Here is a 27,951-nt window from a genome sequence, read left to right as displayed (position 1 = left end):
AAACATAAAGAAAGAATGGATTTAGAGAACAGACTGTTTTAAAAGTGAATGTTTATACAATAATTAATGAACGGAAAATAGCCAGATCCAGTACACAGGCAGCTATGCAACTTTTTCCACATAAGTAAGCCTACTAGCAAAGTAAAAACTAATTTCAGAAATATGGGACATGCAAAAAAAAAAAAAAAAAAAGAACAAGAAGAAGGAAAGAAAGATGGGACATGCAACAATTCAGCTCAATTGGTTAAGCCTTATGTCTAACAACACTGTTATATTCATCATGATTCTGAACTAGTAGATACTGACATTACTTCTAAATCATATGGTTTATTTTATAGTACATACAGTTTTTATTGCTAAAGAATTTAAGGTATTCTAATTCTTTTCAAGCTAGTAATCCGTCTGTAATATCTACTTATTAATCCAAATATTTTTTAAAATATCTTTTCTCTTAATAGATACTAATTTGTTTAGCTGTCACCACAATACTTCCCACTGCACAATACAAAAGGTCCCCGGGCAAAAGATCCTGTGACCTATATTCTGTACTTGGTACAAATATGGCATCTATAATGGGTATAAATCATCAATTACTAGCAAGCTTGGAAACGAGTGAGAGAACACCACACCCTTCAGGGAAAGGAAAGAGAAAAACAGTGACACAACCCTGGAAATAAGCTGCCATAATAATCTCAATGCAGAGCAACACTATCTGAGTCCATACAGGAGATCATTTATTTTACTTGAGTGAGGAATTGACTTTTATGCTTATTCTTTCTTTCATAAATAATCACACAACACCACAGATTCCACTTAAGCTCCTGCAAGTTTCCTCATATCCTTATGGGCAAAGGGGGATAATAGCCACCCCCCCACCTTGGGGCAGAAGCCTGAGTCCATGGTTTAAAACACAGTGCACAGCGCCCAGCACAGAACAGCTTTCTACATGAAGTACAAGGAGAACTCTGCAGTCTTTTTCAGAGCATGCCAGAGCCCATTACAAAGTCTCATCATGAAAAAATATTTTTAAGGGTACATGGTGACTAAAACTCGGTGAGGTAAACTAACATAAGTGCTAACCATATAACAGAAAAACCTGAGTGTCATCCAGCTCCCATGGCAAACAAATCATAAAATAGAAAAAAAAAAATATTTACAAGCAACAAAAGAAAAAAACAGATAAACTGGACTACATCAAAATTTTAAACTTTTGTGCATCAAAGGACACTCTCAACAGTGAAAAGACAACCTACAGAATGTCCGAAAATATTTGCAAATTTATACCTGATATGGGATTAATATCCAGAATATATAAAGAACACTTACATTCAACAATTTAAAAATCCAATTAAAAAATAGGCAAAGGATTTGAATAGACATTTCTCCACAGAAGATACACAAATGGCCGATAAACACATGAAAAGGTTCTCAACATCGCTAATCATTAGGGGAATGCAAATCAAAACCACGTGAGCTATCACCTGACACCAATTAGGATGGTTATTATTATTATGAAAAGAAAAAAAAAAAACAGAAAATAACAAGGGTGGTAAGGTGGTAGAGGAACTGAAACCCTTGTGCACTGCCAGTAGGAATGCAAAATGCTACAGCTGCTGTGGAAGATGAGACTATTTCATAGAATTACCAAATAATCCAGTAGTTCTACTTCTGGGTATAAATCCAAAAGAATGTAAAGCAGAGATTCAAACAGATATTTCCACATTCACAGCAGCATTGCTCAATTAGGGGCAAAGGGCAGGCCACTCCAAGATGGGTAACATTGCCATGAAAATTATTTTGCGTTAAAAGCAATCAAGACCTGGCAGACTCAGGAGAAGTTTTTTATCTCAGGGCACCTGGGTGGCTCAGTCGGTTAGGCATCTGCCTTCGGTTCAGGTCATGATCCTGGGGTCCTGGGACCGAGTCCTGCATCAGACTCCCTGCTTGGTGGGGAGCCTGCGTTTCCCTTCCCCTCTGTCTGCAGCTCCCCCTGTTTGTGCTCTGTCAATTAAAATTAAAAAAAAAAAAAAAAAGCTTCTTATCTCCCCCTCAACTGCCTAAATTTACTTTGGAAAGGAGAGCCTGTACCAGTAAGAGAGCTATTAAGAAAGATGCCTCTTTGCCTAAGAAACTTATTTGCATAAGAGGGCAACCTTTGTTTTCCAAACATCATCTCCTACCTTCCTGCTAAGGCCTTTCTCTGCTTTACCCTACCCACCCTTCTCCTTAGCTCATATAAGCATCATGTTGTCTCACTGCTTTTGGAATTTGCATGTCTGTGTGAATTCCCAGTACACGTGCTATTAAATTTTCTCCTGTTAATCTGTCTCATGTCAATGTGATTCTCAGTCCTACCAGAAGGACTTTGAATGGCAGATGAAATTCTTCCTCCCCAACATTCACGACAGCCAAAAGGTAGAAATAGCCCAAGTGTCCAAGGACAGAGAAATGCACAAACAAAATATGGTACAACCATACAATGGATATTATTCAGCTTTAAAAGAAAAGAAATCCTGACATATGCTACAACACGGATGAACCCTGAAGATACTATGCTAAGGAAAATAAGCCAGTCACCAAAGGACAAATACTGTATGATTCCACTTATATGAGTACCTTGAGTAGTCAAATTCAGAGACAGTAAGTATAATGGTGGCTTCCAGGCACTAAAGAAAGGAAGAATGAGGAATTATTGTTCAACAGGTACGGAGATGCAGTTTGGGAAGATGAAGAGTTCTGGAGCTGGACAGCTGTGACAGTTGCACAATAATGTGGATATATTGGGGCGCCTGGGTGGCTCAGTCAGTTAAATATCTGACTCTTGATTTTGGCTCAGGGCATGAGCTCAGGGTCACGAGATCAAGCTCTTCATCAGGCTCTGCACTCAGCACAGAGTCTGCTTGAAATTCTCTCTCTCCCTCTTCCTGTGCCCCTCCCCTGCTCGTGTGCTCTCTCTAAATAAATAAATAAAATCTTTTAAAAAATCAATGTGAATGTATTTAACGTCACTAAACTGTGCACTTAAAACTGGTTAGGAAGGTAAAATTAATTACTTGTATAATCTGTATAAATTACCACCACACACACACACACACACACACACACACACACACTCCACCTGCAATTCACTGACTTATCCTACTCCTCAGTTTACCCTGTACTTGTCTCAAAATCAAATTCTTAATGGATTTTCATTAGCTGGAAAGATGTAATAGCACTTCCTCAAAGTCAAGATCCAAATTTACTTACCTATTCTGGATTCCTGTAGGATCATTTTTTAGATCATAGAAAATGGCACCTATAACCAATCCCAGGATGACTGTTACAATTATCTTTTCAAAAAGAAAAAGAAAAACAAGTTTTAATTAAAGGTAAAAACTTAACCCACCATTTATTATTATAAGATGTAAAGGCTACATAATCAAATTTCTCCATGGAGATAGATACTTCAAGTGATTCAGAAAAAGTCCTTGGGTGAATATAAAACAGTGTAGGTTATTAGACTGCTTTCTTTTTTTTTTTTTTAAGATTTTATTTATTTATTTGACAGAGATAGAGACAACAGCCAGGGAGAGAGGGAACACAAGCAGGGGGAGTGGGAGAGGAAGAAGCAGACTCCCAGCAGAGAAGCCTGATGTGAGGCTTGATCCCAGAACGCTGGGATCACGCCCTGAGCTGAAGGCATACACTTAACGACTGAGCCACCCAGGCGCCCCTAGACTAAATTCTAAATGAAAAAATAATCGATCTGTGTGTTGGGGAGGCCAACAGAACACAGTAGACTCCTGGAATGCTATGGTTCCTCCCAGTGATTCACCAGGCCAGTTCAAGGTCCAGTTCACGCTACCATAAGGGAATAATGCAAGTGCCTGGCTAAGTCATTTGAGGAATAAAGTCCAAATAGATAAGAGTCCTGACCTGAACTCTCAACCTTTTGTCCTAGTGAACATGCAGTTTTATATTCAAGAGGTACAACTAGGGGCGCCTGGGTGGCACAGCGGTTAAGCGTCTGCCTTCGGCTCAGGGCGTGATCCCGGCGTTATGGGATCAAGCCCCACATCAGGCTCTTCTGCTGGGAGCCTGCTTCTTCCTCTCCCACTCCCCCTGCTTGTGTTCTCTCTCTCGCTGGCTGTCTCTATCTCTGTCGAATAAATAAATAAAATCTTTAAAAAAAAAAATAGAGGTACAACTAAAAACAGGATATCTTTACTCTTACTATTATAAATAAATAAATTTTTTCAAGCACACATAAAAAAATTCTAACAATGTTACTCTGCGTGATAAGGAAGCAGGGGTAAGCGGACTGCCTACCTGACCCAGGGGGCAGGGCATGCCTGCACTGGAAAAGTGCAATGTCATTGCCACCAAAGCTCTGAGCCAGCTCTCTCTGAGGGAACTCAAATGCTTCCACTACCCATTCTCTTGACACGGCTTCTCTAGCAACCTCAGTCCAAGGGCCTACAGCCAACAGTGTAGAACTAATACGCTGCCTATTCTTGGCCACTCTTACCTACATTCGCTTACTCAGTCTGTTTGAGGACTCCCAAGAAGACCACATAAACATCACTTTTGTTTTAAAGATTGACAAAATGTCTCCTACAGACACTTCTAAGCAAAGGATTAAGGGTTACACTGTGACAGAATTTATTTAAGAAAATTCTACTTATTGTACTTTTATATTGTATTAAATATAAAAATAGAAGAAATATCATCAAAAGAAAACAAAATATCCCACCATGTACCTCAGAACCTTCAAAGTTAAAAAAAAAAATTTTTTTTTCAGTACTACAACAGTGTGATGGTATCGAGACTTGAAATTTTTTACAAGCCTATTTTGGCATGAAGCAAACCAAACTAGAAAAGAGGCCCATGATCTATGAAGACTAGTTTGTGAAGACCACAGTCTAAAAAAAAGTATGATGTGAGATGTCTTCAAAATTCCCATGCTAATAAGACAGTCTGAAATTTGGAAAAAATTACCTTGGTATAATTTTCATTACCCTCAGAATATACTGCACTTCGTGCCAACAGATCAAGCTCCCAGAATAAACGATGACGGACGAGTCTCTACTTTCAGACAACAGAACTTTAAGAATGTTCAGACTTTTTAAAACAGGCAGTCTAAAAGTTTCTTTTGTATTCAAATATTTGCTATCTTATACTAACAGACTGTCAGTCTTATCATTAGGATGTTTGCTCAAGGTTTCAAAGTTCTAAAAGTATTTTCAAGTCAGCTTTCAAACACATTGACAAAACTATTAATCTTGTAATTTTGTCATGCCTTCAAAAGGGGCATCTAGGTTATTCTTTCTTGCATTACAGAAAAGAAAAAACAAACAAACAAGCTAAACGTTGCTCAACAGAGGGCACAAAGTCACTACCTCTGAGTTCTGTGCATCTGGTCTCTGTTTTGAACAGAAGGGAAAAAAAAAATTCTCTAAATATGTTATTCTGTCTTGTCCAAACGTGTTTAGCAAGGTATCTCAAGGTAAGTTCTGAGGGATAATTATGGCCATCACTCAAAAAACAAATCCATAGTCACATATTAAATATGCCAATGGTAAAATGAATCTCTAAGAGTTATGACAGTGTTTTCCAAATTGATTTGATCAGAAAAACCCATGGCACATTAAAGGGACATTAAAGCCTTTCATACAGATGATCCATTTACTCCCAGATCGTCCAAATACAACCTTTGGTCAAATGGCATTATCAGAAGCAAAGTCTGAATCACATAAATGACTAGTTGAAATCTAAGGATGGCTGTAATATTAGCAATATGAGATTTATCAGCAGGAAGCCGTAACAGTTTAATAGCCTCACATTCGAACACTTTAAGAAGTAAATGTATATACAAGATTAAAAACACTAAGGCAAAGGTCAGCAAGCCAGGGTCCACAGGCCAAATATGGACTGTGTCCTATTTCTGGTCAGCCCTCTAGCTAAGAACGGGTTTTACCACTTTTTTAATGGTTGGGGGACAAAAAGAGTGAAAGAAGACGACTATTTCTCGCCACATGAAATTTAAATGAAATTCTAATTTGTGTCCATCAGTGAAGTTTTATTGGAACACAGTTACGTTCATTTGTTTATGTATTATCTATGGCTCCTCTCTTGCTCAAATAGCAGAGCTGACCACCTGAGACAAAGACCACATGGCCTGAAAAGTCAAAAGTATATACTATCCAGCCCTTTACCTGTCCTAAGGTAACATTCCAGTATGTACAAATCTGAACAGGTAATGCTCAGAGAAATGCAATGTTCTATCTTTGTTCTAAGAGACTGCCATGAATCTGAGCATTGTTAGGACTCCTTTTGTGGAACTGAGTTCACTGAGGAGACAAGTAGGGTAAACATGCAACCTGGAGGCACTAGGCCTGGGTCTGCAGCTGAAGGAAGCCTAGCAACAAAAGATGCAGAATCATGCTGTATTAGAAATAGCTCCACACTCTAGAAAGGGGAACCCTCTTGCACTGTTGGTGGGAAGGCAAACTGGTGCAGCCACTCTGGAAAATAGTATGGCGGTTCCTCAAAAAGTTAAAAATAGAACTACCTTATGACTCCAGCCATTGCACTACTATTATTATTTTTTACCCAAACAATACAGAAACACTAATTCAAAGGGATGCATGCAACCCTATGTTTATAGCAGCGTTATCTACTATAGCCAAATTACGGAAAGAGCCCAAGTGTCCATCAACTGATGAATGGATAAAGATGTGGTATATATACAATGGAATATTACTTATCCTAAAAAAGAATGAAATCTTGCCATTTGCACAACATAGATGGAGCTAGAGAGTATTATCCTAAGTGAAATAAGACAGTCTGAGAAAGACAAATACCATATTTCATTCATATGTGGAATTTAAGAAACAAAAACAATCATGGGGGAAAGAGAGAGAGGCAAACCAAGAAACGGACTCGTAACTATAGAGAACAAAGTGATGGTTACCAGAGGGAAGATGAGTGCGGGATGGGTGAAATGGGTGATGGGGATTAAGGAGGGCACTTGTGATGAGCACTGGGTGATGTATGGAACTGCTGAATCACTATGTTGTACACCTGAAACTAATAATACACTGTATATTAACTAACTAGAATTTAAATAAAAACTTTAAAAAAAAAGAAAGAACGACTCCACATTCTAATCACATCCAGCCCAGAACTACTATACATGTGACCTGGACAAGACACTTACAAACCACTTTCAGAAAAAAGAGAAAATTTACATTATTTTCCAAGTAAAAAAATTAATGTATAAATCACACTAAAGAATCAACTCCATTACATTATCTCACTGTTGGAACAATGGGTAAACAAGGTTCACCTTATTTATCAGACTTGTTTCCAAATGATATCAAATCTATTCTAAAAGAATAAAAATTTAACTGTGATTGATAGTACAAAGAAGTGTTCATATTCTGACAAATACAAAATAATAGTAGCAAAAATATTTGGAGCAATTAGCAGTATGTCTCAAAGAGGGATAGAGATTCTTGGTACTAATACTTAAAAGGCAACAGTACTGAAGTATGAAAATTATGGTGCATGTGGTAAGAAGTCAATAATATCTTTTTTATTTTTAAGATTGACTTATTTAGGGGCGCCTGGGTGGCTCAGTTGTTAAGCGTCTGCCTTGGGCTCAGGTCACGATCCCAGCATTCTGGGATCAAGCCCTGCATCGGGCTCCCTGCTCAGGGGGAGGCCTGCTTCTCCTTCTCCCACTCCCCCTGCTTGTGTTCCCTCTCTCACTGTCTCTCTCTCTCTCTCTCTCTGTCAAATAAAGAAATAAAATCTTTAAAAAAAAAGCTTATTTATTTGAGAGAGAGAAAGAGAGAGAGATCTCACGTACACATGGGGCGGGAGGTGGGGAGGCAAAGGGAGAGAGAGTCTTAAGCAGACTCTACACTGAACGTGGAGCCCAACTTGGGGCTCAATCCCACAACTCTGAGGTCACAACCCAAGCTGAAACCAAGAGTTGGCCACTCAACTGACTATGCCACCCAGGTGCCCCAAGAAATCAGTAATATCTTATTAGTGCCAACAACATGCCATCTTTGGTATTCAACAGAAATTCAATGACTGCTAATAAATAAAATCAATCAGCCCCAAAAGAACTGGCTAAACAGATTTCCTTAGAAAGGATGGACCAATGAACAGGGAATACTAGGGTTCTGTCGGACAGAGCACCTGAGAATAACAGGACAATAAAGGGGTAGTAATCAACAACTGCCAACAGAGCCAGCCCAAAGAGGAAAAGAACATGATTTCCTCTTCAGCAAAAGAAAGTTATTAATCTGACAGTGAATATGCTTATTTAACTGAATTCAAGCCTGCTTACTATGCTGTGTTAACTGACAACTGTTTTAGGTACCTAGTGCTCTCCTAAAATGAGAACCCCTAAATGAGGAAGGTCAATGATGGGGAAGAGCGCTTGCACACAGACTCTTCCCTGAGACAGCAGCTGACCCCTGTGACCTTCAGGTGCATTCAGGGAGTCTAGATGAAGGCTTCCCTGACCACCTGACTTCAAATGCAATCAACCCCTTTCTGCTCTCTCCCACTCTCCTTTCCTTCTCTCTCCTCTTCCTTTCTCCCCCACTGTGCCTAAACTTTCTCCAGAGCTCCTTTTACCATATGACTTGCTATCGAGTTCATTACTGTATGAATTTGTCATTTGTCACGCCTCATAGGAAAACAAGCTCTATGAGAACAGGGGTTTTACTTTCACCCATGTTGTTCACTGCTGTATACAAGTCCCCAAAATGCCACACACGGTCAATGAGAACTTGCTGAATGAGTCAGGAAACAAACGTGTGCAGCCACCAGAAAACCCTAAATGTGGCTAAACATTTCCTTTATTTCACAAATTTTGAAGAAAAGATTTTTCGACAAAGATTACCCATTACAGCTAGTCTAAATCAACAAAAATTCTTAATTACGTAGTCAAAAACAAAACAAAACAAAAAACCCACACCAAAAAAGAGTCTTCCGTAGGTAAAAATTTCACGGGGTTTCGCTTGTTCTGTTGGCTCTTCTTATATCCCAAACACAGTGGGATAAATAAATGGAAGCTTGAGTAGAAGATAAGCATAATCCTAAAATAGATTATATCAGAACCCTAATGTTCCCACATGAGTAGGTCCCAGCATGACCCGAAGAATCTGTCAGGTTACCTGAGCTATAGAGGCCTGGGGATTACCCAGTAAGTTTTTGAATGAACGCTTGGAAATCCATCTGAGTTGATGACAGAAGGAGGTGGCATAGGTGATCTCCTTAAAGGCTGAGCTCTTCCTTTTCTGACCCTTTAAGAGTTGATCTAACTCATCTTTCGTTTTTCTGCAGAAGTCAGACTTGGCATAAAACTCAGCTATTTTTTCTATAAGTGGAGTACCTCTCTTGGAAGGCTCTTCAGTCTCCTTGACTTTGGAATAGAAGTGGATAAAGAAGGGAAACATTATTCATAAAATGACAATGATTTAGCTATTTTTCTGTAACCCCTTTCTTAGGTTCTTCCCTGACATCTTAATTCTAACACTTGAGTATAAAAAATTATTAGATCTGTCACTGCTTTACAGTATTAGAAAAATATAGTTAATTGGCCAACCGTTTCCATAAAATTATGAATACAGCAAACCTACTGACATTTTCCTAACTATAACATTTGAACCCTAATTCTTTTAAAACAGACTTCTTACCAGAGGGAGTTGTAATTCCTAATATACACACTTGATCCTTGTTTTCTTCTATATGCAAATATATAAATTGCCAAGTTTCTTATTTCAAAACATTATATAAACAATGGGCATTTTTTTAATGAAAATTCCCCTTAGAAGTGACACTATCACAGAAATACTCATTTATACATTAAGTAAAAAACATAGCAATCACGGAAAACAAACTGTATGCTGACCAGTGCTATAGAGCGAATGTTTGTGTTCCCCTCAAGATTTATATGCTGAAACCGAATCCCCAACGTGATGATATCTGAAGGGTGATTAAGTCATGAGAGTGTCGCCCTCATAAATGAAATTAGAACCTTTCTAGAAGAGGCCCTTCTTTTACTTCCATCATGTGAGGAGGCAATGAGAAGATGGTCACCCATCATTGAACCAGGAAGCGGGTTCTCAACAGACGCCGAGTCTATAGATACCTTCACCTTGGACTTCCAGCTCCAGAACGTGAGAAATAAATGTTTATTGTTTAAGCCACCTAGTCTATGGTATCTTTGTTATGGCAGCGCAAGTGGACCGACACAACTGTTCTCAGAGGACGGCTTTAATAAAAATCCACAAAGCCATGCTTTATTGTCACATTGCTAAACTTCAGCCAACTCAATTAGGCAATAATCTGTGACTCTCAACAGATTCACACACCTTCACCCTCTTGGTCCTCTCTGTTTAGTATCACAGCAGACGAGTCTCCGTTAATGACGTCCAGGAAGAAGTCTGCAGGGTTATTATAAGGCTCACACTGGTAACCTACAAAAAGAAGGCAACTCAGGTATACACACTTGATGGGCTTAGAAAGCAAAAACTCAACTGTCAGCAGTGAGAGAGGTGAGGCAGGGGAAGAGAATCAACTTCTCCTTCATCTTTTTTTTTCTTCTCCTTTCACTGATTTACGCTTTCGTTTTATATATTCAATCACATGATATTTCAACAATGCTCTTTCTTCCGGAAAAACAACATACTCAAAACCCACCTTGAACTCCCCAAAAGTCTAAAGTTAATACCTGGTCCTTATCCATCGTAATTCATGAGATCTGAACAGCTATCAGCAAGCTCTGATGCTTATCAGAACTGCTTCAAAAATCTACATATAGGCCCAAGGGAAAAAAAAAAACTAAGTTAAAGAGAAAAAAAGCTGTAGCTAGGACTACTGCTCCTCAAGCAAAGAATGCACTTGGGAGAGGCCAGGGCTGTGTTCTGTCCCCCCAGTTCACCTGGGGCCTAAAACGATCATCTGTTGTGCTGTCAAAACCCCAAGATAGAGAGCAAATCCCCAGAGCAGCACTCCCAAGAGAATGTGACCGCACGGCCAGGGGAACGCTCATCTCCACTGCCTGCGGCGTGCTCCTCTGAACTTCACTTGGCCTGCAGTCTATCGGCTTCATCGCCCCTAAACTCCCTAGACCTGCGTGCGCTTGTTACCTTTGAAGGAGAAAGATTAAATAAAAATTTTAAAAGATGACTAGTGAATATTTAAAACTATATTTGGAGTCATGGAGCACCATTTATAATCCCATCCAAATATCTCCAAAATGAAACAGACGGCATGAGTCATAAAAAAATTATGTATTTGCATTCTAAATAGAACCAGGCAGCCCAAAACTGCCAGAAGTGCTGGCCCCTCAAAGTAAGACTTAGGATGAGTCATTCTGTTGACTGGTAAATCACTCATCCCTTCTCGAGGCCTAAATCCGTAACTTAATGCTGCTAGAAAATTTTAAGTAGCATCTTCATGAACCCCCACCAAAGCAGACCAACATCCCACACAAGGGAATAAAGTGAGGAAGCCTGAGCCATAACTTAGACAAGAAGACAAACTATTTGGGGATATTATTGGGCCTTTCCAAAAATGTTTGACTGACAGATAACTGGTTATGAGTCCAACTTATTTACAGAACCGTTAGGGAAAGGTCGCCAGAACTAGGAAGAGGATCAATATGGGCCCCACAGAAATCTTCATACACACATATGCAGGCAGAGTCAGACAGGACAGGAAAGAGACCTGAAGAACAAGCTAGCACTGTATTCTAGCACCAAACGAACTGAAGAAGTTTTGGAGTGGCAGAAGCCACGGTATGTCTACTCAAAGACCCAACAACACTCCTAGACACCGCCTTTGCTCTTTCAGGATTCTATTAAGAAAGGATCTTACTGTGTGAAAAAGTCAAGCATACCCACTGATGCAAAGTACCCCAAGGCCTCCCGGGCAGGCCCGTGGAACATGAGTCTTCCTGAGGCCAACAGGGTGAGGCTGTCAAACAACTTGAAGATAGAATAACGAGGCTGATGAATGGAGAAGATGATTGTTCGTCCGTGTTCAGACATCCTAAGTTAAAAGCGAAAAAATAAAAGTCATTAACCATCTGAAACTTGAACATCATGACAACTTTATTCCTGCCTTCAGATCATCTGTTCTTAGTTCGACTTGATTTTCTCTTACTAACTTCTCATTTCATATTATCTGATAGTTAGGGGACCTAAATTCAGTGCTTTTATGAAAACACTGGGGTTTCTAAAGTGTGTTCCATGGGCAGTTGATGTCAACCAGAATATTAATGAAAAAGGCAGATCCCTGGACAGTCTTCTCAGACCTACTGGGCCTAGTGACTCCATATTTCTAACAAGCACCCAGATAACCCGTATGTACACTCAAGTATGGAAACATACCATAGACTAAATGTTAAAATGATGGTTGTAGGCCCTGTTGTCACTGATCATTTAAATCTCCTAGCTCTTTAGGAATTGGTTTTCATTCTTTTGCCCTAATGATACAATTAATACTACTGAGTACTTACTATGTCTTTGCTACATACTTTCATACTTATCTCAATTCTCACAATACTGCTACAAGGCAGTACCAAGATTGTTATTACCTTTATGTTACCGATTAAGACTTGGAGGGTTGAGCGACTGGCCCTGTCACAGTTAGTAAGGCACAGGGCTGGGATCTGATCCCTGGTCTGATTTCGAGGCCAAAACATTACTAAACTACCTTTACACAGGAGGTACCACTCATGAAGAAAAGAAACGAAGGCCAAAATCCCTGTTGAAAACCTGTCATTACTGAAAATATTTTATGAGAGGTAGCAGGTCCATTTAAGTGTTTTCTAAGCACCTACTACATGCCAGTGGGTACAAGCTTGCTCTGCCTCAAGGATCAGGCCAGCAGATCCAACAATTTCAGTACAGTGTGGAATAAAAGAAGCTGAGGATTCCTTATAAGTAAAATGGAAGACCATAAGCCAGTCTGAAGATAATGAAAGAAGCGCATCAATGTGGCCAGCCAGAGTAAGCCAAGAAGAGAAAATGTAGTGAAGCAGAAGGAAGATGGCCAACAAAGTATGCAATAACAAGATCTACTAAGGAGACTACAAGTAATTCTGTGTCATTGCAGAGCCCGGACGTGTGCATGGGGATCGGGGCGGGGGGGGTGGGGTGGGGAAGAAGCTAGGAAAAGAGACCGCCCCCCAAAACAAGCCCAAGACAAATCCCTTCACTCAGAAGCTGCAACTTTAGGCTGAGGGCAAGAAAGAGCCGGTGAAGGACTAGAAGTAGGGACGGGCTTCAGTGTGACAGCCTTGTGGTCTGAGGACCAATGGTATTAGTATCAGTGTCTCCTAGGAGACACATAGACTCGGACTCCATCTCAGAGCTGCAGAAACAGAATCTGATGTTAACAAGACCCCAATGATTAGAGTGCACAGTGGAGTGTGAGAAATTCCAGGTTACAGCCCTCCAGCGCAAGGAAAGATGCCTGTGTGCTAACCAGCGCAAAACAGGATAAAACACAACACAGTCCGGTATTCTACATTCTGGAATCCACCATTCTCTAATGAACAGTTAACACACTTACAGATCACAAAAATATCATGCATTCCCTAACAGAACATGAACCCCAGACCCATTACTTGGCATGTTCACTTAAATATGCAACTGCCATCTCAAACTTAAGATGTCTAAAATCTGCCCATTTCTTCTTATCCTAGCATAGAGACTTGCTCATGAGGGCATGAGCATCTGAGGAAGCAAGGTAATAACAAGGAGGGGATGTCATATGAAGATGTGTGTGGCGTTTTTAAAAAAATTGGGGTGGTAGGGAGCAGTCCCAGAGGCGATGAGCGGAGGGGATGGCCACAGTGACTAGGAGATTAGTTATATTTAACAATTAAGTTACTTGGTTTAGCAAGTAAGTAAATATATTGAAATAATGACAGCTAAGTTGTTGCCTGTCTAAAAAAATCACTTACAAATATGGAAAGGGCAAAGACTAAAAAGAACATGCAAGCGTTAGACTGGATTGGAAATATTATGCACTCATGGGTTTTTTAATATACACATGCTAACAGTGATGTTACAGATGTTTGCATGTATCATTCTATTTAAACCATATATATATATGTAATAAATTAATATTCTACATATTTTCCATACAAAATATAGAAATAGGGGCACCTGGCTGGCTCAGTCCATGGAGTATGAGACTCCCGATCTCAGGGCTGTGAGTTCGAGGCCCAAATTGGGTGTAGAGATTACTTAAAATCTTTAATAAAAAAATATAGGAACGTATTTCTGTGTTATATATGCACATACATAATGCACGCACACGTACACAAGCATTTCCTAGGTGTGCCTGCTAAGTTGGTCTGGAAGCAATGAAACTGCAGGAGCAGTGAGCACACTAAGTAATCAGATCTTGGTTTCTAAATTCTGACTACACCAGAAGGTACCGGGACTCCCCAGAGAAACATCTGACATGGGAAAAGTACAAGATGAGCCTGGAACATCTTGCAGAACATAAAGTAAAGAATTTCTTGAAGAATGATTAGGGGACATGTCAAAAGGACACAAAAGTCAGACTGAAGGGGCTTCCAATGGCAAAATCAGGGTTAATTTAATCATAAAAATAAATAAGAATAACAGATTATATAATCCATTGATCCACTGACTAAAATAAGAATATGAGGAAACATAAATGAATAGAGAAGGAGGAAAATTCTTTACAGTAGAATGCCAACTAACATATGTAGAAAGAATGATGTAAACAGAAAATCACTTGGCAACCATCGTACCGGTAATCGATGGAGGCAGAAATTGCTAGCATATGCTAAAACTGGTGGGTGGAGATTTGATGAGGAATAGGGTATGGACACAATACCCCATTATCTCAAATACTAACCAATTACAAAGGGAAAAATAGTTACTTCACAGCAGGTATAAACCCAGCAGTTACCAACATGACCAGGTGATGGTCATGAACATCACCCACGGTGGCAGAAGTCAAAATCAGGCAGCCCCTGATTTATGCAGAAGAACACAGCATCACTTCTGTGGTACTCCCGCCAAGAATTCATGGCCTGAGCCTGGTCATGAGGAAACACTGGATGCATCCAGGTTGAAGGCCACTCTATGAAATGTACTCTTGAAGACAGACAAGGACGTGAGAGCCAGGAAAGACTGAAAAATGGGTCAGGATTAGAAAAGATTTAAACAAGTGTTTCTGGAGAACATCCTGAGCCAGAAAAGAGAAAGAGACACTTCTGGGACAACTGATGAAGTCCAACTGGAGTCTGTGGGTTGGATGGCGGTGATGGCAGCAAGGTAGACTTCCCGGCTGGGAGGGTAGAAGGTGGTAATGTAGGAGAGTGTCCTTGTTTCTTGGAGTTACACTCCAGAGTGTTTAGGGGTGAAGGTACACGATGTCAGGAAAAGACTATGTGGGGTGGAGTGTTGGAGGGAGGGCAAATGCAGATAAATGTTAACGACTGGGGAATCTAGGTAAGAGGACATAAGATTTCTTTGTACTAGTCTTGTAACTCTTCTGTAAGTTTTTTAAAAAAATTTTTTTAGATGTCCAAAATCTACCTTCTGAAATTTCTCCTATAAACATATTCCTCCCACTGGAGGAATAAAAGTAACTCTTTTCTCCATTCTTCCATTTTTCAGGCCCTAAGTTTTAGAAAGTTGTTCTCTCAATAACCACACCCCACATCCAATTCATGAACTAATCCTGTTGGTTCTAGCTTCAAAACAGATCCAGAATCCACAGCTTCTCACCATCTGACCACTACCATCCAACTCAAAGCCAGTATCATATCCCAACTGAGCTAATACAAACAGCCTTCTGACTGGTCTCCTTATACTCACCTTGCCCAGTTATACAGTCTTTTCTCTACACAGCTGCCACTCCTCTGTTCTAGAATTCCCTAAAAGCTCCCATGTCACCTAGAGACAATAAAAGCCATAGTTCTTACAGTGGCCTACAAAGCCTGGATAATCTGCCACCCACTCAATTCCATCTCATGTCCTATTCTAATTGTTATGGACTGAATTGTGTCCCCCCCCCAAATTCATGTTTAAGTCCTAACCCCTAATACCTCAGAATATACCTGTATTTGGAGATAGGGTCTTTAAAGAGGTAATTATGGTCAAATAAGGTCATATAAGTGGGCCTTACTCTAATAAGGACCAGTGTCCTTATAAGACGAGGAGATGAGGACCCTGATGCACTGAAGGAAAATGAAATGAGGACACAGATTGAAGATAGCTACCTGTAGGCTAAGGAGAGAGACCTCAGAAGAAATAATCCTGCTGATGCTCTTCTCTTAGATTTCTAGCCTCCCAAGAATGTGAAAAACGAACCTTCTGTTGTTTAAGTCACCCAGTCTGTAGTACTACGTTATGGCAGCCCCAGCAAACTAATCAATAAGCAACTTCCATTCCCCTTAGTTCCCTGGGGTCCAGTCCTTCTGGTTTTTTTGATGTTTCCGAACACATCAGGTATGCTCTGCCTCAGGACCCACTGGCTCTTCCCTCCAGCTAGGACTAGTCAGGTCTCGCTCACTTGCTCCCAGCTCACATGTCACAACATTGAGGTCTTCCCTGACCATCCTGCTATATAATATAGCAGCCCCACCCCCACCACAGTCCTCTACTGCTACACTCTTACCCTGCCTCATTTTGCATGAAACACTTATACTTGTCGATTGACTATTTCCCTCCAACAAAGAAGGAAGACATTTTTGTCTGTTGTGCTCACTCTTAAACTCCCTGCACTGAGAATAATACCTGGTATACAGCAGGTGATCAGATATTGGATGAATGAAAAAATAATGTTCCCATAGCATTTACCTCTTCAGGAGCAAAAGAACGGCATTTGCTGTGCTTGAGTCTAAGCCAGTTGTGGGCTCATCCAGGAACAAGATGGCTGGATCCGTAATAAGCTCCATTCCAATACTAGTCCTTTTTCTTTCTCCTCCAGACACACCACGTATAAACTGAGTTCCAACCTAAAACACAAATGTCATTATTAACAATTACGACCACAGCCACTACCATTTGTTGAGATCCTACAATGTGCCAACCCTTTAAGAGGCACGTTATCTCATTATCCTCATTTATTTCAAATAGAAAATAAATGAAAATATGGGAGAAGAGGTAGTTTTCTCTTTAATAAGATGAGCAAACTGAGGCTCAAGTCAGGGAAGTGGCTAAGCCTGACATGAATGCCATGCTTAATGGTATTTCATGTTCCCTATCAGGTCAAATATTTAGTTTTAAGATAGTTAAATTAGAACACTAAAACATATGGCCCTGGCATAGTGAAATCACAAAGCAAAAGGGAGATTAAGGTAGGAGAGGAAAAGGGGAAAGCATCTATAATTTATTAGTCTTCTTACACCCTCCACCCCATCCCTCCAAAAGTCCTCAGTGGGCTTGGCAGATGGGAAAGTTCACTTGCTATCACACCACATCAGCACCTCTTAAATTACCATAAGGCTTCCCAAATGGACCCTGCCTATATCCCAACTCACTACAGAATTCCTGACTCAATTCTTTCAGACAAATCCAGGAGGCAGAGTGTTCTACAGGGCAACTGGCCCAGTCTTTTCAACTAGTCAATGTCAATGTGTGTAGAGGGTGGGAGGGCGGGAGAAGCAAAAAAGTTTTGGGAGAGGCAGGAGGCAGGAAATAATTCCTATAGTAAGAGTCTTCAAAGAGATAATAATTAAGTGCTACTCATGCCCTTGATTGGATCCTATAACAATTGAGCTATAGCAGACATTTTGGAGACAACTGGAAAAATGTGAATGAATATGGCTGAACATAGTGATATTAAGATACTGTTAATTTTGTTGGTTAATAACGGTACTGTGGTAATGTAGGCAAATGTCTTTTTTCTTAAGATGCATAATCAATATTTGGGAGTAAAATACAATACTTGCAACTTTCTTTAAAATACTTCAGAAAAAAAAGCTGAAACAAGTATGGAATAAGATGTTAACAACTGGGAAATCTAGGTGTATATTTTTAGTAATCATACCATTGTATTAATTATACTACAACTGTGTAATTACAATAGTAATTAGACTATTCTCTCTACATTTCTGTTATATTAAAAATTCATAAAAAGTAAACAAACTTAAATGTATTTTCAATCAATTACATAAATAAATTCCAAGAAGTCAACAACTACCTTCAGCTCTTTTTCCCTGGAATTACATGCAAGGAAATTAGGGCAATAGCTACCTATCAGTAAGGAACTTTTACCTAAAGGCAGAGACTGGAAAGCACCTTACTAAAAAAGAAAATCAAATAAACAGAGACAAGACAAAGGAAACCCAAACTCATAAACTCCTAAAACAAAAATAAGTGATAAATGGTGGCATCTCAGAGTTATGCTTTCAAAAGAAATACAAGCAAAATACATTTTACATTTTTCTAAAATGTCAGACAGTATGACGTGAAGCAACAACCAGCAGAAAACCCCATCCTTCATTATCTCTAAGTAAGGGATACATATCCAGGGGAAATTAAACTCTCGCCACCACAGGCTCAGTCGGTAGAGCATGGGACTCTTGATCTCAGGGTTGTTAAGTTCGAGTCCCACCTTGGGCATAGAGATTACTTTTTAAAAAATCTTAAAAAAAAAAAAAAGAATGCTAAACTATAGCCACCATCATCTAAAAAAGCTCATCTTTACCCACAGCTTCAAATGTTTCCCAGCAAATCTTTCATTCCTAGTCATCAACTATAAAACTCCCTTGTTCATCTCGTTTCTTCCTCCTGACTCTGCATAACCACAAAAGGAGTTATTTTTGTCTCTCTTGCCCACAACCGTTATCTCTAAAACCTAAGAGCCCAGTACATAACACACAGTCTATAAGGAAGTCGTGGCAGAAGAAAAGGAAGATAGGCAGAGAGGGAGGGAGGAATGAGACAAAAGTGCCAAAAGAAAGGCTATAGAGAAACAACTTGGATGCTACACAAATTAGAAATAAACCCTCCCGGGGCGCTGGGTGGCTCAGTCAGTTAACGTCTGCCTGCGGCTCACGTCCTGGGATCGAGTCCCGCATGGGTCTCCCTGCTCCACATGCTTCTCCCTCTCCCTCTGCCCCTCCCCCCGCTCATGCTCTCTTGCACTCTCTCTCTCAAATACATAAATAATCTTAAAAAAAAAGAAAGAAAACCTACTTTGACTAAATATAATTTTGAATGCCAAATTATAGCAAAGTGAAACACAGAGCCAGAACCCTTGGATTTTTGTCATCTAAGAATTTCAGAAATATACCTCAAAAGCAATGGGACAAAGCCTCCTGGAGGAAGAGGAAGGAGAGCTAAAAGGGGAAAGAAAACGGGAAGAAGGAAAGTTAGTGGAAAGACGGTGGCTGAGACACGACAGTGTGCGAGAGCATCAAGAGCTATAATCATGTGGAAAGGGCCTTATGTTCTTCACAAAGACACTTCTACATACCAGACCACCCCGCCACACTTCATTTCCAGGATTCAAACATTTTTAGATTTTTTTTTACCTGGTTAATTTCCATCTTCATATTATGTAACAAGTCATGTTTCTCATCATTACAGGAAACAGCCACTTTTGACCACACATATTATAGAAAACTTCTAAGTAAGAGTTACACTATCCCTACAGGTGAGATCTTATTTGCTGGCTATGATCCTGTCTGGTTTGTCCACATTACCTTGGAATCTGCTACTTTATCCAGACCTAACTGCTGAATGACCTTGCTAATTCGCTCATTTTTTTCATGACTTGCCATAGTTGTCGGAAGCCGGAGAGCTGCTGAGAACTGTAAATTTTCTCTCACTGTCAGAGTTCCCATCACGACATCATCCTTAAAGCAAAATGGCATTTTAACAAGACATATTAGGTCTTTTCTAATAACATCACCCTTAAGTATGTGTAAACTTAATTCACAAGAATAACATATCCAACATAAAGTTCTAGCTGATAAACTTGCAGTCAGACAAATAACAACTCCAAAAACAGACAGCTGGAAAAGCCAGATGGCATAATTTTCATCCCCTGTATGTACACCCAAATCAACAAAGGTAATTATGATTACTACTAGCAGACGTGTCCGGACTGCTTTATACAGGATTTACCAAAACATCTTTCTAAGCTAGGGGAAGGAGAGAGGTAAAGCTAGGGCAAAAAAGGAAAACAGTAGTGTCCTAAATGGAAACGATAATGAGAATGGCTATCGTTGCCCTCAGAGTTGTTATGTTCCAGATTCTCCCTGCCTCTTCATTTAACACCACTCCAAATCTTAATGGGAGATTATGAAAAGCTGCTGTGAAGAAAACTGGTTCTATGAATATGTCATATAGTCAGTTGGAAGTACACTGAACTATCAGCCAAGGCACTTGCTCATACAGAAATAGAAGAAAGCTAAAATACAAATCCACAAACACTTACTTGTACCACATAACCTGAATTACACTTGAAATTGGCAGGTCGAGGTGCTCCATTTATTAAAACATCTCCAGATAATCCATCTGGATCTTTCCTTGCAGCTAAGATATCTAACAACCTAGGAGAGGACACATACGTTGTTGTTTTTCTCCAACTCAGGCAGTATCTCTCAGCTACTCTAAATCCAAATTCCGCTCAAGTTAGAATATAAATCTATCAAGGAATTCCATGAATTACCTAAAATTACGTATATTTTTTTCAGGTACTTCCTTAAATTTAATTTCCATTTAAATTCTAGTTAGTTAACATGTATGATAAAATTGGTTTCAGGTGTAGAATTTAGTGATTCATCATAAAATTACATATATTTTTAAATTCTCACCTTCCCTTTTTTAGTATATATTACAATAAAACTCAAAAACTGAAACCAAGTCACCGTTGGCTGATCCAGCACAGACTTCCCAAACAGGCTTCCAGGTCGTATGACCTTGGGGGTCTCAAGTCAGACAGTGCTTTGTCTAAGACACAAGTCTTCACTTAGGCCTTTGGCTCCATCTCTCCCCACTTTCAATTTTTTTCTCTCTCCTTTCCCTCCCCATGAGCTCAAATCATAGCCGACAGCTGTATGCCAATCACGTCCTGTTAGCATGTCCTGTTCGAAAGCTGACCGAGTAAGATTCCCCAGTCCTTGGGACAACCGCAAGCTAGCACCTGTGTGTTATCCTTAGTGCCTAGAACCACACTAGATGTGCAAGAAACGCTCGACAAATACCTGCTCACATAAAAGTCATCTTGAAAAGCACATTAAAACTACAAAGAAAAAGCTCACTTATACGATTATACTCACGAAGATTTGCCTCCACCTGTGGGTCCCAGAATGGCATTGAGGCCAGGTCTCATGACGCCACTGTAAACACAGAACGTACCAATTTATCAGCCTGCTTCAAAACCAGTTCTATAAATTTAGGGTCTGCATCTAATACGCTTAACGCAAGTGAAAAAACTATACACAGAAAACAAGCACACACCAATGCTGAAAGGAAAAAGACACTCGACTGTCAATCAATGTAAGTCCAGCATACAAAGGATCTTAATCACTAGTCAAGACCTATAAGAAAAATGGCTTGGGTCCCTCTAAACTCCTTTCACTTCCTTCTCTAAACCATTTATATTTTTTTGAAAAAGGACACAAGAAATTTCAAGTTTCCTTAAAGCAACAGATATTTGGCTAAACATCGCTGTTACACTTACCCGTCTTCACACAGTGTAAAGAACATAACAAGTCTTAACTAATGTTTGATGACATTAACTGATTTACTTCAAGTCACCTCATTTGCTACCTGGTCAAGTTCTACACAATTAATAAGTCAATGGATTTCTAGAATCACCAGTAGTGTTCTCACCACTTAAAACTGGTCAGATTAAGAAACAACATATCTGAAGTAGAAATTCAGTGGCTAAGAATAAAGCACCTCATGGGTGAAAAACAAAACACCAATTCTTAATCCTCACAAAACTTTTACTGAATTAAAAAAGTAAAACATGTACCCTCAGGATATATCATTTTCTTCCCTATAAAATATCAGGTAAGTGGACTGGAAAATTCTTAGCATAGAAGTGGTAAATGCCACTTTCTATAAGGGACAACCTTTAAGGACATACAGACATGGAGTACACATATCATGTCCCAAACCAACTAAGTAGATATTTAAGGGTAGTGAACACTCAGATGGCGAGAAGAAGATGGAAAAAATTAAGGCAGCGTTTACCGTGCTGAGACTCAAGAAGAAGGCAAGTAGTCTGGAAGGTAACCAGTAGACCGGTAAGGAGAATGGACTGGAGAAAGGAGAATTCAGAGTAGGCCTCTCCAGGGGCACCTGGGTGGCTCAGTCACTTAAGCGTCCAGCTCTTGGTTTTGGCTCAGGCCCCGATCTCAGGGTCATGGGATCGAGCCCAGTGTTGGGCTCTGTGCTCCACGTGGAGTCTGCTTAAGACTCTTTCTCCCTCTGGCTCTGCCACCCCCCCAAAATAGATAAATAAAATCTTTTAAAAATATATTTTTTAAAAAAAGAGAGAGGGAGTAGGGCCTGATAAAACAGAGACCTGAAAAAGTCCTTTCAAAACTGTGGTGTCTACGCCCAATCTCTATTGGAACTGATAAATCAAAATTTATTCCACGGAAAAAACAGTACCTATTCCGAAGCTGAAATCTATTTCATTCCCAGGTAATGATTTTCACAGAGGCCAATTCTGTGGCTATATAACCGTGAGTGATAAACTTCACGAAGCAATTGTACCACAGTGCCTCAACCAAGGAGGACCTCAGCATTTACCGATTCTTGTGCTTAAATGGTCACCACTACAACATGGCTGGTGGATGCCAGGGTGAAAGGTAGCTTTCACTCTGCTCATGAACTGAGGGGCCTCTCACTGAAACACTGGACAAATACAATGAGTTTGATAAACTGGGAACAAGCTGTAGAACAGAAAGCTCTCTTACTCTTTCAGTGACGTATTCCCCTCCCCCTCCCAAATGTAAAAAGACACACTGGTCGAGTGAACTTTCCAGATGCATTTATCTGTAGCTCTTGATGCATCGTCTTTATTAATAACTACCCAGGAACTTCTTTTAAAATGACCAGAAATAAGCTTGTTATTCACTAAGACGTCATTGTCAGAAAACTTTTCCAGGTTTTTAGAATATCTACTCAAATAAAGACCAACCAATCCTAAATGATTAACCCAAAATTGAATATGAACACTCTAGGACAATCTTTCAGGTCCCCGAGTTGGGCTTACTTTGGCACTAAACCCTAGCATTACAGAAAACAACCATAATGTACAATCGCAAATGCAAGAAAGGGTTCCAGTTGGCAGCAGTGGCTAATTCGCCCTCCATTCATTCAACACAATTATCCAGTGACTACTGTGGATGATAAGACACTCTTCTAGGACATGGGACAGAGCTGAGAATGAAACAAAGCCCTACGCCTCGTGGAGTTTATACTCTGGTCCAGGGATCAGCAAATAAGAGCTAGTCACCTGTTCCCTGGTTTCATAAAGTGTTACAGGAGCAGAGCCACACTCTTTCACTTATGTCCATGGCTGCCTTCACGCTGCAATGACAGAACCGAGTAGTTGCAGCAAAAATGTATGGCCCATAAAGCTGAAAATATTTACTAGCAGGCCCCTTACAGAAAGGCTGTTGACCCCTGTTCTGGTTTATGGTCTACAATCCCCTTGTCTCCTCACCCCACCCTCCACTCTACTATCATCCCTCAAAAGTCACTTCCCACCCTTATTTACTGCTTTACAACATTTGCGTGCAGAGAAGTTTCACTCACTGTACTATAAAACCTTGTCAACAAGAACGGTGTCATGTCGTGTTCCCCCCTACCCATGACAGCATGCAGCACAGTGGTCTATAATGGGTAGATCACTAAATGCTAAATACATCAAGTGAACCTAGCTAAAGGACCCAGGTCATATCTATTACATTTTAGTGCATAATGGTTAATCCTCTAGTCTTTAACGGAGAAGACCATGCCATTTCCACGGCTTGGAGCACCTTCCCTCTTGACCCTGCTCTACACACACACACACACACACACACATACACACACACCATGTAACACACTCTTCACTTTCTCTCTCATGTCCCCGGCCCTCCAATCTAAGTTTAGGGGCTTCCACGGGGTCTCCCACCCCTCTGTCATGGTAGAACAACACAGAGAAGTGCTCGATTTGTCTAAATCCACATTAGACTAGAAGTTTTCTGAGAACAGAGGACCTATCTATGTCACTAGCATCTTGCACAATGTCAAGCACCTAGCAGACATCTAAAATTTGTTGAATAAATGAGTCTCTGCATTTTTATAAATGACAATTACTTACAGGAAAACAAGAAGACAAGTTCGCAAAAAAACACAAATGTCAAGAAGTAGGAAAAACTTCTCGACAGCTGTAACAGAACACAGGCTATAAAGGGAGATGGGAGGAAGAGAGGTGACAGCTGAAGGGTGGGGTAATTACTTACATTAAAGAATAAGAAAAGTGAGCAGATCAGTAAGTGTATCAAGGATAATGAGAGCCAGGGTTTTCACTTTTTGAGAAGATGTTTTACAAACATAGAAATATGGAAAGAACCTTGGGGTATTAGATTGGAATTAGAGGTTATTAATTTGAACAGATGACGCTTTTGCTGGATCAAGTTACTGATCTAGTAGCTTTAAAACATAAGCAAGATAAATGTACACCGCACAGTATGCGTTTTAAATCTAGTCCACCTGCGCATACGCGAATCACTCACCTTCCACTCATCAGCACAAAATCTGAAGTGACCAACATTTTCTTGATTACTATGATCCACAAAAAACCTGTCAGCTTTTCAGAAAGGTCGGTCCGTTCTAATCTAGGCCTGATTCATTCCTAATTTCTCTTATCACTTTGGACTTCAACTGCATACCTTAAGCTAAGTTATAGCTGTCTTATATTTAAATAGTCTCTGTCTGCCTGTGTAATGGAGAGAAGCATGAAGTACACGGTACAAACTACTATATAAACAGACCACTCGTTTAAAACAAGTGCATTTGAAAACCAAAGTACTTTTACAACATATTGTCATTTCAACTACCTGACTCGAGCATCTAGAACATAAAGTGCTTAAGTACCTAAAAGTGTCTGGCTCGTAAGGGACAGCCAGCCGCACAGCTTCTCTCTGTTTCACAGATCAGAAACCTGAAGCTCAGAGATGACAATTCTATCCTCATGACCAAGAACTAGTAAATCATACAGCCAGTCGCTTTCTACTGAACCAGGGGGCATACCCGGAAAAAACTAAATGACACATTAATTGTTCAGTTTCTCAAACGAAAGTTGATGCACATGAAACAACCACTTTAAAAACAGTCTGGCAGTTCCTTTAAAGTTAACCATATACCTAATACGTGACCTAGCCATTTCACTCCGAGGTTAGCCACACAAAATAAAAGCGTGTCTGTATGTCTGTATATTGCACACAGATGTTCGTAAGACCTTTGAGATAAGCAAAACCCGTAAAGCTCACTGTATGTCAATAAAGCTATTTTAATACAAGTTCATGTACGTACTTGATATTTGTTAGTATTTCTTTCTCAACTGTTTTTCGACCAAGAAGAAAGCCACTCTTCACTTTTACTCGATAGTAAATGTTATGAAAACTTAACACGGCTACTTCGGTAGAGGTCATCCTGGAGAGGTCATTGGTCTTTCTTCGTGACATTGGGATAAAAACTTGGTCTTTATTGGAAGACATCTGGAGAGTTTCTGCCTTTCTGTAGAGGAAACAGCAACAGTAAGTTGATAGTCCAGATAAATGAGATTGTAAACACCAGTAAGAGTACACTTTTAAAAAGTCCATTTTGGTACACATTTCCAATTATAAAATAAATAAGTCCTGGGAATGTAATGTCCAGCATGGTGGCTATAGATAATAACACTGCATTGTACATTTGAAAGCTGTTAAAACAGCAGATATTGAAAGATCTCATCACAAGAAAAAAGAATGATTTTTTGTGTGATGGATGTTAACTAGACTTATTGTGGTGATCGTTTCACAATATATACAAATATGAAATCCTTATGTTGCACACCTGAAACTGATATAATGGTATATGTCAATTATATATCAATTAAAAAAATTAAAATGAAGATCTAAACTTTAAAAGAATGTAAAATACCTCATTAGTCATTTTTACACCGATTACATGCTTAAATAAAAATATTTTGGGGGCACCTGGGTGGCTCAGTTGGTTAAGCGTCTGACTCTTGGTTTTGACCCAGGTCATGATCTTGTGGTCCTGGGATGGAGCGTAGAGTCTCCTTCAGATTCTCTTTCCATCTTCCTTGCCCTCTGCTCTCCCCCCTACCCATGCATGCATGTATGAGCTCACACTCTTCCTCTCAAATAAATAAACAAAACCTTTAAAAAAATTTTTTTTTTTTGGATATAGCGGGTTCAATAAAATATATTATTAAGCATTTTTAAAAAAACAAGTCTGTTCTAGGGGCGCCTGGGTGGCACAGCGGTTAAGCGCCTGCCTTCGGCTCAGGGCGTGATCCCGGCGTTCCGGGATCGAGCCCCACATCAGGCTCCTCCGCTATGAGCCTGCTTCTTCCTCTCCCACTCCCCCTGCTTGTGTTCCCTCTCTCGCTGGCTGTCTCTATCTCTGTCAAATAAATAATAAATAAAATCTTTAAAAAAAAAAAAAAGTCTGTTCTAAACTGCAATGCAATATATAGTTCCTTTTCCAACAAACAGGCCATATCACAGTGATAAGAATAACCGTTGGAACTATATTAGGGAAGCAGACACAACTCTGAATGCATAAACTCCAATTAGCTGTCAATTAAACAGCTAGTAAGTAAATACAGAGTAAGAAAATTAGTCAAAATTCATGGAGCAGAAGAAAGACGAATGGGAGACAGACTTGCCTGGTTTGAAAAGTATATTATTATGAGACAACTCAAGATTAGGGGCAGCCCACATGATCACCATCATCCCACTTTTGCTTTTGTTTTATTCTGGAGTTTATTACATAGTTATTACAAAAAGGGGGTTAATTCTGGCAGTCAGGGACAAGAGAAATTTCTCTGAATATATAGCTCCAGACTTTATACCCCTGGTTGCTGTGCCAAGAAAATAAACTCCAAAATTGTTTGGGATGACATAATCATTTCCATAATGGGTGAATATATTTAATTCTACGAAGATTTAGAATTAGGTATAAAAATGATTGAGAAAACCAAACTAACAGTGAAGCAGGTAAAGAATTTAAAACAAAAACTGAGTATTAAATTTATAAAAGGAGTTTAAAAATGCTTCATTAGATGAGTTACGAAAGATTTATATTAAAAAGATTTAGATTAAGAACTTAAGTGATACTTAATTAATAGCTTGTGAACTAGGTTCGAAATGTGGAATGTCCATAAACTTAGTTTTTTGTTTTGGGTTGGTTTTTTTTTTTTTTTAATTGAAGTATAGTTGACAATCCTAGCTTTAATTTTTAAAAATCAAAGTTATCCACTTTCTATCTGGCTGTAATGGACTAGCTGTTCCAAACCAAGCATTCTCCTAAGAACCACCACAAAAATAGATAAAATATAAGGGGTAACTATTTGAAGAGTTCTCTCTGATGAGAATATAACCACAGCATTCAGGACTTGCAGAGCCAAAATTCTGGAAAGCAGGGAGCACAAAGGCAAAACCCAGCATTCTGTGCCATTTCCTGTAAGGGCAAATTCCACACACATAGAGCAAAATTCAGAAAACCCCCACAGAAAGAAGCTACTAGAGGCTAAAAAGCTGAGAAAATATTTAAGCAGCCAATAATAAAGGAGATTTTCAACTTCTAAGATTTGTGGGCCCTGTTCCTGGGCTCCCAGGAAGCTATACTTGAACATCTCCCATCACCAAGGTCAAAATGACTCAGCAAAACCTCAAAGCAAAGGCTGTCTTTCTGCCTG

General features: G+C 39.6%; 1 protein-coding gene across 6 annotated transcripts in view; it reads right to left on the bottom strand.

Moving 5' to 3' along the window:
* ABCG2 (ATP binding cassette subfamily G member 2 (Junior blood group)) overlaps positions 1-27,951 on the bottom strand; it is a 129,159-nt gene that overhangs the window by 10,017 nt on the left and 91,191 nt on the right. For all 6 annotated transcript variants that reach the window (XR_572557.2, XM_008707128.2, XM_008707130.2 and 3 more), the window contains 9 exons: positions 25,557-25,760; positions 21,296-21,355; positions 20,452-20,566; positions 19,715-19,867; positions 16,863-17,020; positions 11,909-12,060; positions 10,380-10,484; positions 9,180-9,427; positions 3,250-3,332 (listed from right to left, as the gene is read on the bottom strand). Coding sequence is in view for 5 of the 6 variants with exons in the window: in XM_008707128.2 (XP_008705350.1) it covers positions 3,250-3,332; positions 9,180-9,427; positions 10,380-10,484; positions 11,909-12,060; positions 16,863-17,020; positions 19,715-19,867; positions 20,452-20,566; positions 21,296-21,355; positions 25,557-25,760 (1,278 nt within the window). In the remaining variant the exon portion in view is untranslated. The remainder of the gene's footprint in view (positions 1-3,249; positions 3,333-9,179; positions 9,428-10,379; positions 10,485-11,908; positions 12,061-16,862; positions 17,021-19,714; positions 19,868-20,451; positions 20,567-21,295; positions 21,356-25,556; positions 25,761-27,951) is intronic.

Source organism: Ursus maritimus, unplaced genomic scaffold (genome assembly GCF_017311325.1).
Source record: "Ursus maritimus isolate PB19 unplaced genomic scaffold, ASM1731132v1 scaffold_8, whole genome shotgun sequence".
NCBI classification, from domain to species: domain Eukaryota; kingdom Metazoa; phylum Chordata; class Mammalia; order Carnivora; family Ursidae; genus Ursus; species Ursus maritimus.
Note: the sequence above shows the minus strand (reverse complement) of the source record. Positions and strands in the feature narration are given on the sequence as shown.